This window comes from Herpailurus yagouaroundi, unplaced genomic scaffold (assembly GCF_014898765.1).
Source record: "Herpailurus yagouaroundi ecotype Mexico unplaced genomic scaffold, PumYag 187, whole genome shotgun sequence".
Lineage (NCBI taxonomy): Eukaryota > Metazoa > Chordata > Mammalia > Carnivora > Felidae > Herpailurus > Herpailurus yagouaroundi.
This window is the reverse complement of record NW_024412418.1, coordinates 23,932,458-23,944,384: the sequence shown is the minus strand read 5'-3', so window position 1 is coordinate 23,944,384 and position 11,927 is coordinate 23,932,458. Positions and strand designations below refer to the sequence as shown.

General features: G+C 37.0%; 1 protein-coding gene across 1 annotated transcript; it reads right to left on the bottom strand.

Annotated features, from left to right (window-relative positions):
• Positions 1-314: 314 nt before the first annotated feature.
• On the bottom strand, positions 315-11,221 carry LIN7C (lin-7 cell polarity scaffold C). Its single transcript, XM_040495573.1, has 5 exons — positions 11,136-11,221; positions 7,859-7,977; positions 6,781-6,852; positions 4,372-4,581; positions 315-3,785 (listed from the first exon to the last, which is right to left on the bottom strand). The coding sequence occupies exons 1-5, from the start codon at positions 11,170-11,172 to the stop codon at positions 3,630-3,632; spliced, it is 594 nt and encodes a 197-aa protein (XP_040351507.1). The 5' UTR covers positions 11,173-11,221; the 3' UTR covers positions 315-3,629.
• Between the last annotated feature and the right edge of the window lie 706 nt (positions 11,222-11,927).

Sequence of the window (11,927 nt, the reverse complement as noted above, 5' to 3'; positions counted from 1 at the left end):
TATATCTTAGAATCAGAATTAAGTTGGTAATAAATGAAGTCATCTACTGAAAAAGTGTTAAATCCATTGTGGGTATTTTTCTTTGCTTCACAGTCAGGAATTAAAGTAGAATCATACTGTTTGATAATATTTTTAAAAACTATGTCCAGATACAAATTAGTTTGCAAGTTCTTGAAAATTAATGAACAAGCAATTTGGGTTTTTTCCACTATTTAACCATTACAGAACTGCAATAGCTGTTGAAGAAACACAATTAGTGAAATTTTGGACAATAAAAAGTATAAAACCAGATTGTTAGGAGAGACAACAAAATGTAAGTTAGAAAAGTCATAAACATACATTTATTCAGGAAATACAATACCAGAGTCCTTGATATTTCAGTGATCATTCCACATTATAAAATATTCACAACATGTATTCTTTTAAGTCTACACCAAGTCATGCTGACATTCTTTTCAGATAAGCCATAGCCATTTCTTCTACTAAATGCTATAATATCCATTTTAATTGTAAACAAAGTACTTGAGCCAAACTACTTAAGTACTTGAACAAAATAACTAAAAAATTTAGTAGAGGAAGACAATGATTTTAAAAACACATCTGAATTCTCAACCTCCAAAGAACTAGGCCATTATAATCTAGTATACTAATGGATAAAGTGGCCATATTAAAACAGCACATAATAACCAATGACAGTATTTCTCATCTGCAGTTTTTAAACATGCTTTCCGAACTAATACACATTCATTTCTGTAAGTTTTAAATGCAAAGGGGGCAGAAAGATGACAGACATTAAAATCTTACATTTAAACTACTGGCAGATTAAAAAAAAAAAAAGATAAAAGGTAAACTATAATCACTTCCCAAATAATGAATGCCAAGTACCTTTTATTCCTAAAGAAATTACTAAAAAAGATAACCGATTATTATATTTGCCACTACTTAACAGTCAGTAACTGTAAATTCTTTCTATTCTGATACTTCCAAATATATTATGCACTTAACTGTGTTTTTCCCATTAGAATTTAAGTTCATGACAGCAGTGTGATTAGAGTATTTTATAAAGGGGAAAACAAGTGGTTCTCTACCCAGATGTCCTTTAGAACCAACTGGAAAGCTTTAAAAAAATAAGTATCTGGCCCCACCCTCAGAGATTCTCATCTAACTTGATACAGAATGGGACTCATATACTAATAGTTTTTAAAGCTCTGCAGGGGTTCTAACGTGCGGCTAAGGCTGAGAATCACTGACTCAACCCATTTTGAAATACCAAGAAAATAAATGGAAATTGAGTAGTTTATAATTTACAAATCAAACACCTATTATATACTTACTATGTGCCTAGTTATGTTCATGAGTCATACATTTATTTATAAGATGACAACTCCCTTCATCTCCTCACTATATACGAGACCAGTACTGTACATCTCTGCCACCAAATGACCGAATTTTTCTATGGTCGAGATTTAAAATTCTGGGATACACTCTGAAAACTGCATTAACGAAAACAAACTACTGCTACTCATGCTCAACAGTAGCAAGCAAACTACTGTATTTGGCTCCTTTAAGCTATCCTTATTTTAAGAATTATAAATAAGTGCCAACCCACACAAAGAACAGATTGTGGATTACTGTAGAAGAGAAAAAAAATAGCTTACTCAACTTACTAAGTTTCAACACCAAAAAAGACTGAACTTGGCTGAAAGTTCTGAAACAGCGGAGATACTGAACCAGGAAGCTATAATTTATAATGAAATGTTGACACGCCCTTGCAAGCTACTACAGCTGTAGCTATACTAAAAATAAGATTTCATCAGGATTTACTTACCCTGTAATGCAAGAATACGAGCATAATAATATTACTGTTTTTATATGCACCAATATCTCTCTTTAATATGTAAAGCTCTACAACAAATACCTCTAATAACTTTACAATTAAATTAAAATAAATTCATTATTCTACTCTACTTTGGTCTCAACATTTTAAAAACATCAATTAATTTTGAAAATACACAATTTAACCAATACAAGCACGTTTTGTAATGGACTAAAGACACATTCGACCATGCAATCCAGTGTTCAATACCTAAATGATAAATAACAATGTTGATTGACTTTTATTCTGAAAATCATTGAAAACTGGAATAATCTTGTAAGACTCACAGTGCTCACAAACATGCAGGAAAAGGTATACATTTCTATTCTTCCTGAAGGAATGTTACAAAATGCCCACTTTTTACACAGGGTCAGTAATTAGGCTAAATTCCTTATATATTTCAACCCATTATCTTCTTTTTAGCATCTGTCACATAAAATTCTTAAAAATTGTACAAATGTTCCTGTAAATTGTGACTGAAAATGAACCTCAACTCTTAATTTCCACCTTTAAAAAGACCTCAGTCATAGTCCTACACTAGTAGCTGCCTTTCAGTAAGAGTGACATCCAGTGGACGAATGAAAGTATCTCTCAGAATTCCCATCATTTCAAAGATCACATCTCTAAATTCAACCATTTCAATATGAATGAGTTCCTACTCATTTTGACTAAGAGCCTGCAGATTCTTATGAATATATCGCCTCATAATTTCTCTATATTTTAAGTATATCCTTCTATCTTCTTCCTATCTAAAATCAACTCTTTAAGGTGGGCTAGTAAAGAGTGTGTAACTCTTGAGGCTAGTGAGGTTAAAGGTATTACTTTTTCGTCTTTGCTTCTGCTACTTCCCAACACAATCTAACTGGCTCATCCCTAGGAATGGAAAAACCAAAATATAAGAAATATATTTAAATAAGAATGAATAGCATTAAAAAAATTTGCAAAAAAATGAAACCTGAACCTGTTTTTGCATTTGTAATTTATGATATATTGTTGAACATAAAAAGATGTGATCAGTAATGCCAACAATCAAATCACATCCTCTTGCCTCACTGCTCAAATATTATGAAAGAATATATATTTTAGCAATGATTGTTTCAGTGTTTAAAAACTTTTATAAATCAGTATAAATGAATATTCATTATACATTATGTTTAAATAAAAGTAAAAAATTTCCACTGTTGAGTTATGATTTACCATTGATTATATATATTATGCATGTGTTCAAAGTACAAAATGCAGCAGTGGTGTTAACACTGATAGTGTAATGAACTGCTGTAGCTGAGACTGTTATGTTTAATTTCTTGGAAAACCGTAAAGAAATTTTACAGGTTAAAAAAAATAGAGTAAGCAAAAAAAGAATTGGAGAATTGTTATTTTTAAATAAGCAGCCAAATGAAGAAAACTTTTTTTTCTAAAAAAAGATTGAGAATGTAAAAGTACATTTTAATATTAAAAAAGCAGTTTTAAAAATCTATAACAACTTTATGACAAAATCTGCATTTGAAAAAGGCCTGTAAAAACAGCAGGACAGAATTGCCCTCATCACCTTTCACTTTTTCTTGTCAGAAAAAAGTGTATGCATCTCTGGAACCATAAACGATGTTAAAATAGGTGTTTATAAAATGGCAAGGAGGATCTCATGGGAAGTTTCTGTTTGTTTTTTACAATCGTTGGCACTGCGGCCATCAGTAGGTCACAAGTAAAACTTTTCTAGCTAAAAGCAAAATGAAATATAAAGTTCTGAATTGCATTAGGTCTGTTGCCTGCGTTTTGCTGACCTCATTTTTTCAAAGCGCGACTCCATCTCTTCGAGGACCTTGGGTGTGTACCGTACTACTAACTTAACCTTTCCTTGAGCTGCTTTCAGCAGTTCCACAGCTTTTTCGTGATGTTCTCCTTCAACACTCTGGGGAAAAACAGACATACACACAATTAGTATCCAGGTTTTGTAAGCAGCTCAAAATGCAAAAATGTTTAAAAAACATAAAAGTAAAAAGAATTTTAATGTTGTATCATCACAACACTATAAGCCTACAAAATAACCTGGTTCTATCATTTTAATCGGTGTGAAATCCTCTGCCAAATCAAATCCAGCAACTGGGTTTTAAGTTACAAATAATTGTTCCCGATACCAATATATATGCCCTATTACCTCACTAGGTCCCAAGTAAATTAAGCAGCTGGCATTCTGTACGAAAATGAGGGCGGACTTCTCTAATTTAATGTACTGCCGTAACTACTAAAGAGCTTAATTACTTCATAAAAATCACACTAAGCGTTGCTAATTTACATTGGAAAAGAAGCAAAACACACTTAAAGTGCTTTAAAAAGTATCACTGTACTAAATAGTACTGCCCAGGATTCCCTCAAGGGATTTCTAAACTACAAAGTGGCTTTGGTTTTCCCCTCAACATCTTTGGTTTCTGTAACTCAAATATACCCCCATGTGGTTACAATGCATTACTACAAGTAGAAATAAAATTCATCCATACCACTCCATTAACAGAAAGAAGTTGATCTCCTCGCTTGAGACCCCCATGTCTATCAGCAATTCCACCTGGAATTATTCGAGAGATATAGATTGGAGAGTTTTGTTCTTTGCCTCCCATAATATTGAATCCAAGGCCTTCTTCTGTTTTTGGTAGTTCAACAACTCGAGGATGAGAATGTCCTTCGCTGGCAGCAAATGCAGCGACAGTAGCCTCAAAAAGAATTTCACATAGTTACAAATATGATCTTTGTTTGTTTCAGTTCTTTTGTCTCTTTTTTAAAACTACTTTTGAGGTACACGCTTTTGACGTTTGAATGTTCACAAGTTCACTGGCAGTTTGAAAGAGAAGGTAAGCTGAGTGGATGGGGTGATGATGACCAGAAAGCATACCTTGGGCCTACGCAGGAGGTGTTAAGACTGTCCAGGCCACTCAGTCCACCCAGCACCCAGAACTTCTCTGCAGCAACTGGCGTGCGGGCTTGCTTGGCAGATGAACACTGGTGCATGTTACAGAGAAAACCCCTTCCCTGGCATGCCAGCAGCCCTGGGCTTTGGGCTGGATAACCTGGCTCCTTTAGGAGTCTGTGCAAGGCACAACCTATCTACATAATAACCTGTAAGGAGGTAGGTGTCCTTATATGCAATCATTTGGGCTGCTGTTACTATCTGTACTATATACTAAGTAACTAATTAAAGAAATAATTCAATATTGAGAAAAAGAAGGATACATATAACGAACGTGAACGTTTTTTGTTGCTTTAGTCAACTACCCAGTTACTCCTAAAACCCCACAGAAGATGAAAATAGAGTCACATCTTCTTTAAAACTTTCAAATTTAGACTAACCTACACTAATTCTAACATAAAGTTGAGATTTTTGGTTTCTTTCTGCTTTTAAAAGCAGGTAATTAAGTAATCTGGTACCATTTTTCGTAAATAGATCAAGGTGCATGAGCAAAAATGGGAAGGGGCAGAGGAAGGAAATCAAGATTTGTTGAATACCATTAGGTTCCAAGCTCTGAAAGAAGCCCCATTTTACAAATAGAACTAAGGTTCAGAAATTCAGGAAGTCGTGAGGTCATGTAACTCTAGAATTTCAAGCCAAGTTTCCATGTCTTTTTTATACTCTTCTAAACTATACTCACATGTTTAAGTGTTTACATTCAACAGAGAATCCAGTATTTTCTTTTATGGATCGGTAATTATCAAGGCAAAATTACCTACTAATGACTAATTCTAGTATAAGTCACTTACTGCTGATACTAGTTTATTCAAACAAGATATGATGGACACCGAGGTCAATTCTGGAAATATCGGAGGAAACCACTGGTGCAGAAAAGCACATAAAACTTGCCATATGCAGCTCTGAAGAGCTAACCTATTAGTGACATTACCCCTATATTTGCAGAGTTCAGGCAAAGGAGAAAAGCAAAGAGCAACCTAGGGGAGTACCCAGTTCTACCATTTACTATTTGTGTGATTTGAGAAAAATAACCTAATATAATGCTTCCTCACCAATAAAGTCAGGATAATATATACCTCAGAGTTTTTTTGAAAATTTACATGATATATGCATATCATATATAACAAATATGTATTACATGTATATTTTTTTTAATATTTATTCATTTTCAGAGACAGAGACATGCGGGAGGGGCAGAGTAGCAAGGAAGAGAGAGAATTCCAAGCAGGCTCCTGTCAGAGCAGAGCCTAAGGTGGACATGAACTCATGAACTATGAGATCATGACCTGAGTCAAAACCAAGAGTTGGACGCTTAATTGACTGAGCCACCCAGGCGCACCAACAGGTATATTATTATTTGTGTGCAAGTGTGGTTTTTTTTAAACTTTTTTAACATTTATTTATTATTGAGAGACAGAGCATGAACAGGGGAGGGGCAGAGAGGGAGGGAGACACAGAATCCGAAGCAGGCTCCAGGCTCTGAGCTGTCAGCACAGAGCCCGACGCGGGGCTTGAACTCACAAACTGCGAGATCATGACCTGAGCCGAAGTTGGACATTTAACCAACAGAGCCACCCAGGCGCCCCTGCAAGTGTATTTTTAATGCATTATCTAAACTGCATGATAAAATATCTCCTGTAAAGCCAATAAAAATGTCTTGTCTTAGTACTTGAGAAGTTTAGTGTGGCTCAAAAAATACTACATGTTAGTTTTCAAAATTAGCCTATCAAATATCTAGTAACTACACATTTTAAACCTTTCACTTATGTTTTTTTGTTTTATTTTTGAGAGAGCGAGTGAGAGTACGGGCACACACGAGTGGGGAAGGCACAGAGAGAGGGAGACAGAATTGGACACTTAACTGACTGAGCCACCCAGGTGCCCCTAAACCTCTCATTTATAATGAAGTCTCTTTTAGTAAATGGAAAAAAACAACAACAACAACTACCTTTGCAGTTGCATTAGCTCTCACTTCAGGACTGCTACTGATGTCCACAGTCTCATAGACATGTTCATATACCTGTGAAACCCAAAGTTATCATCATGATTTAAAATCTCAGAATATACCACGTTTGAGTTCTAAGTCAAGTTAAGGAGTGTGTTAAAGTTTTAGGCAAAGTTATGCATCCCGGTATTAATATATTTTTTTAATGTTTATTTTTGAGAGAGGGAGTGAGGTGAGTGAGAGACAGACAGACAGACACTGAGTGCGAGCAGGGGAAGGGCAGAGAGAGAGGAAGACACAGAATCTGAAGCAGGCTGCAGCCTCTGAGCTGTCAGTACAGAGCCGATGCGGGGCTTAAACTCATAAGCCATGAGATCATGACCTGAGCTGAAGTCAGACGTATAACCAACTGAGGCACTCAGGCATCCAGTAAAATGTTTTTCTACTCAAAATCCCCACAAATGAAGAGGTACAAAATTTCAGTTATAAAATAAGTCATAGACATGAAAAGTATAGCATAGGGTATATAGTCTTAGTATTGTAACAACATGTTTGATGACAGATGGTGACTACACTTATTGTGGTGAGCACTGAATAATAAATAGAACTGGTGGATAATATGCTGTACACCTGAAACTAATATAACATTGTATGTTATACTTAACATATATGCTTTTTTAAAATATACTTAACAATATACTTTTTTCGAGAGAGAGAGATAGGGTCTAATTTTTTTTTCTCCTTTTTTTAAATAAGATCAAAGGATTTTTAAATTTATTTATTTATTTTGAGAGAAAGAAAGTGTAAGCAGGGGAGGGGCAGAGAGAGAGTGAGAGAGAATCCCAAGCAGGCTCCATGCTGTCAGCACAGAGCCCAACGTGGGGCTCGAATTCACAAACCATGAGATCATGACCTGAGCTGAAATCACAAGTCGGATGCATAACCAACTGAGCCACCCAGGTGCCCCAGTTCTAGTATTTTTCTAAAGTTTGTTTTCTTAAAAACTTCTAAACCCAAATTTCAGAGTACTATCTTACCTAATTAATTCACGTTTTTAGTAAATTTAATCCCATTCACTCACCTCTCTTACAGCATTGCAGAATTCACTTTGAAGGACTCTTTGTAAAGCCTGAAGTTTCTGTGGTGGGACCTCTCCACTCCTTTGCAGTTTTTCCAACAATTCAATCGCTCTACAAATATCTAGAATTAAACACACACACATATTTTCTCTGAATATTCTCTAAATGCCTTGTAACAGGATTCAATCCTCAAGGATTAACTAGAAATATGTAGAATATGGAGGGGAAAAATGTGTAAGAGTGTGAGCTTGTGTGTGTATTGGGGGTGGGGGTTACATGAATACACATATGAGAGAGGGAATATAAAATCTGAGAATGCTTTTATGTAGATTAGGATCAAATATTAATGCACACATGCAAGATCGGAAAATAGTATCTTTGAGAGACAGGAAAACTGAACATAAAATTCTAAATGTCACAGGAAAAGATGGGTTCAAATGTGATAGACACATGAACATTGTACTGCTTCAAAAAGCAGACAGTTCTATCTGAAAGGAGTTAGTCAAAAAAAGTTACCTATCATGATTAGTAATCAAAGCTTTGAGTAGTACAAAACACTGTGTGCTAGTGAAATCCTTTTTCATTTTCCAAAGAAAATCACAATTTATAAGTAGATATGAACTTTCAATAACAGACACACTTAGTGGCAGGGACACAGTAACAATGGTATAAAGGAATAAATTAACTGTGGCCTCTTTTCAACTCAGGATCATTAACACACTGTTTTAATTAAGACAAGTTCAACCAAATACATACATTTACAAAACAGAAAAATAAAAAGGTTTTCCAATCTGGTCTTAATATTAGCTGTGTGATCTTGGGCATGTTACTTAATGTGCATGTCTCAGTTTCTCCACTGTAAAATGGAAGTAACAGTACCTTCCTTATAAGAATCACTTTACAACTAAACCAAAAAAAGCATGGAAAAGGGTCTGGTATGTAGCAAGCATAAATATTATGTTCCCTTGGCACCAATTAATCCTAAGAAATCTTAAGAGGTGGTACATGTTTGTACAAATATATTAGGCATATTGGGAAATGTATTTTATGAATTAAGATATTTTGTAAGATTCCGAGTCATGTTAAAACACTGTAATTTTCTGTATTTTGACTTTTTTTTCTTAACTGTTTTTGCACCCCAGAGGGCTACAGTACCTATTATTTTATTAGTCTTTGCCTCCTTTTAAAATGGAAGAAGTTCTGAACTTTATATTATGCCACAAGTCTGGAACTTTTTCTTTATAGAATTAATATGGCCTTCTTTGTGTATAATACTACAAAACTAGCAATAAATGTAGTGAAGAAAGAAGTAGATTTTTCAACTTCAGATCATAAAAGCTTAAACTGATATTAATCAAATGCAATGGAATCAGACTTTCCCCCTTCTGATTATTGCACCACTAGAATGCATGACTGATGAATGGGAGCTTTTGGTTCATTGATTATTTTGACTTACAAAGTTACAATATGTAAGCTATATAAATATTTCCAATTAACAAAAAATTGAAACGAAATGAAAAAAACTCTTTACTGAACCTAAACTGTACCTAACATGTGCTCAAAGCTATTCCACTGAATCATATTTGGATGATTTAGAAAACATTCATGATCTTGATCATATGCACTAATTTTAAATTGTAGGGTTATTGGAAGTGTTTGTTAATAGAATTTGCTAAAGAGAATCCTAAATAAGAAACAGGTGATGTAATCTTTCTTATCCAGCTAAATGGCAACCTCTAGTAATTCATCCTACTAAGTTGCTGAGCATTCTACTGTGGAACTGTAAAGAACTCTGAAAAAGCAAAAAAAGCCATGACTACCAAACCTAAATGCCAGAGGTGAAGTTTCACATTTTGTGCTGCACTTAAAAACACAAAAGACCGCCAACATGTTAGAATCCTACGACTGGCTTTCAAAAAAAAAAAAAAAAAAAACCAAAAACACCTACTCCTGTTAACAACGAACAGATTTGTTCCCATCTACAAAGCACAGTGCCATTGTGCTCAGGAGGGAGATGTCACAGTCTTAAGCCTAACTTAGTAATTCTTCCCAGAGTAGCTACTCCTCTGTCAAAAATGATGCTTTAATTAATGGTCTGGTGGGCTGGAGGGAAGCAATGTCATTTATAAAGAGGCTTACAAATAGTGAACACCATCAGGAAAAAATAATGTTAAGTGAGCATTTATTTGTGTGAAGGTATGAGGAAAGAGGTTTCTCTAAATACAATAATTCCAAAAATATATTTCCTTTTTGGAGCGGAAGTTACTTAATATTCAGGCTGTAACCGCAAGAGTTAATACTCGGAAGATATCTACAATCTCCACCCTATATTTCGTTTACCACCAGCACTCAAAATGTTGTTTGTTTTTGACTTACCAATGACATCTAATACTGAGGTGTCAAAAGCATGCTTGCAATTGCCTTGAAATAAAGGTTTTGGGAAGGGAAGGGTGGAATGCTGAAACTCTGTAACAGGACCCTGACAGGAGCACAGTCATATATTTTCACTGGCTCTTCGGTATCTAATTACTCAGCAGAACAGATTTTACTTTCTTTGACAGTCTGCTCTAAAAAGCAAGCAACCAGCCACAGTTAGCAGTTGTAAGGTTTGTAAAGATGGAATAAGACTATACGTTCAAGTATTTTACAACCTACCACTCACTATTCCAAATAGTTATATAACATTCTTCCGAGGACCAAATCAGTAGGATGGTATTTAAAGCACCTTCTCGGTACCTGGGAGGGGCACCAAAGCCAGGAAACAGCCCAAAACAAACACAGGTGAGGTTGTGGTTAAAGTAATGACGGAGTTTGTGCATAAATAAGGACGACTCTGTGGTGAATGCGCTGTGTGTCCGGGATGTCTGCAATGTGTGGGGGGTGAGAGCGGGGACACCGGATTTGTGCGCGCATAAGTAAGGGCAGTGCATGTAGTCTCTCCGAACTGGGCGTGTGATGTTTGCTTCTGGGGTTGACAGGTCTCAGGCCGCCAGGTCTGCCGTGCGCACCTAGGGAGCGCGTCTGCGGCGTGTGTCTACGAAGGCGGACAGCTGGTATTTAACTGTGCTGTGCCCCGGCACAGTCCATGTGAAGAGAGCAGGGGTCTGAGTATCAGTCAGGGGACCGCAAGCGCCCTCCCAGGGGCCAGGAGCAGCGACTTTGGCGCGAGGGGCACCTGGATCCGGATCTCGGAGCCTGGGTCGCCCCTCCTCCCCTCCGGCCACACGGCACTCCTCCACCCCCTCCGCCCACCTCGGTCCCGGCTTCGGCCGCACTCACCCCTCTCCAGCCGCACAGGTTCCCCCAGCGCCGCCATCTTCTCCCTTTGCCTGCAGACCCACAGGAAATGACGACATAGGGCTGCGGTGGAGGGGCGGGGCTTAGCAGGAGCTGGCAGGGAAACGGCCTGCCAGTATCGCGAGAGTAGGACCTGTGGCTTAGAGAGTGGTGGAGGCTACCTGGGCTCTATGCCCTCAAGGTTAGTCTTACGCAGCGTCTTCCCCGGTCCCGGGGGTAGCGAATGCCCCGGCTTCGGAAGGTGGAAAAAGCGCCTTTCCCGATTCTTGCTCCCTGCCTCAGATTCAAGCCTTGTCCCATTCGCTTAGAACCCTTGGCTCCAAGTGAAAGTCTGGATTTTTCTCCAGGCTTGACCATTAATGGTTCTGAGTCTGGAATGCTCCGTTAACCCCTTTCGTCCTCAGTTTCCCTATCTGTGCGATGACGGGTCCTTTCTCCGAGGTCTTTTCCACTCTTAAGTTCTGGGATTCTGTGACAAATAGGTAACGGAATACAGTCTCTTTTTGTGGCGGCATCGTTTTAACTTTAAAAATCAAGGCACGAGCCTCCCCTGCCAATCTGTTTGAGAGTTAAGGATGGAAAGTACAAAAAACATGAAACACCTGGGTAAGCAAGAGAACAAGGAACAATTGCACCACAGAGAACAATTTTAAAAAGATGATCCAAAATCTTATGTAAATGAGATGTGAATCAAATTTGCTTAATGCATTACAGATTTCTTAGGGCCACTTCTGAAAATTAATGAACCAAGAAAAATTTTAGTACTTAATTTAA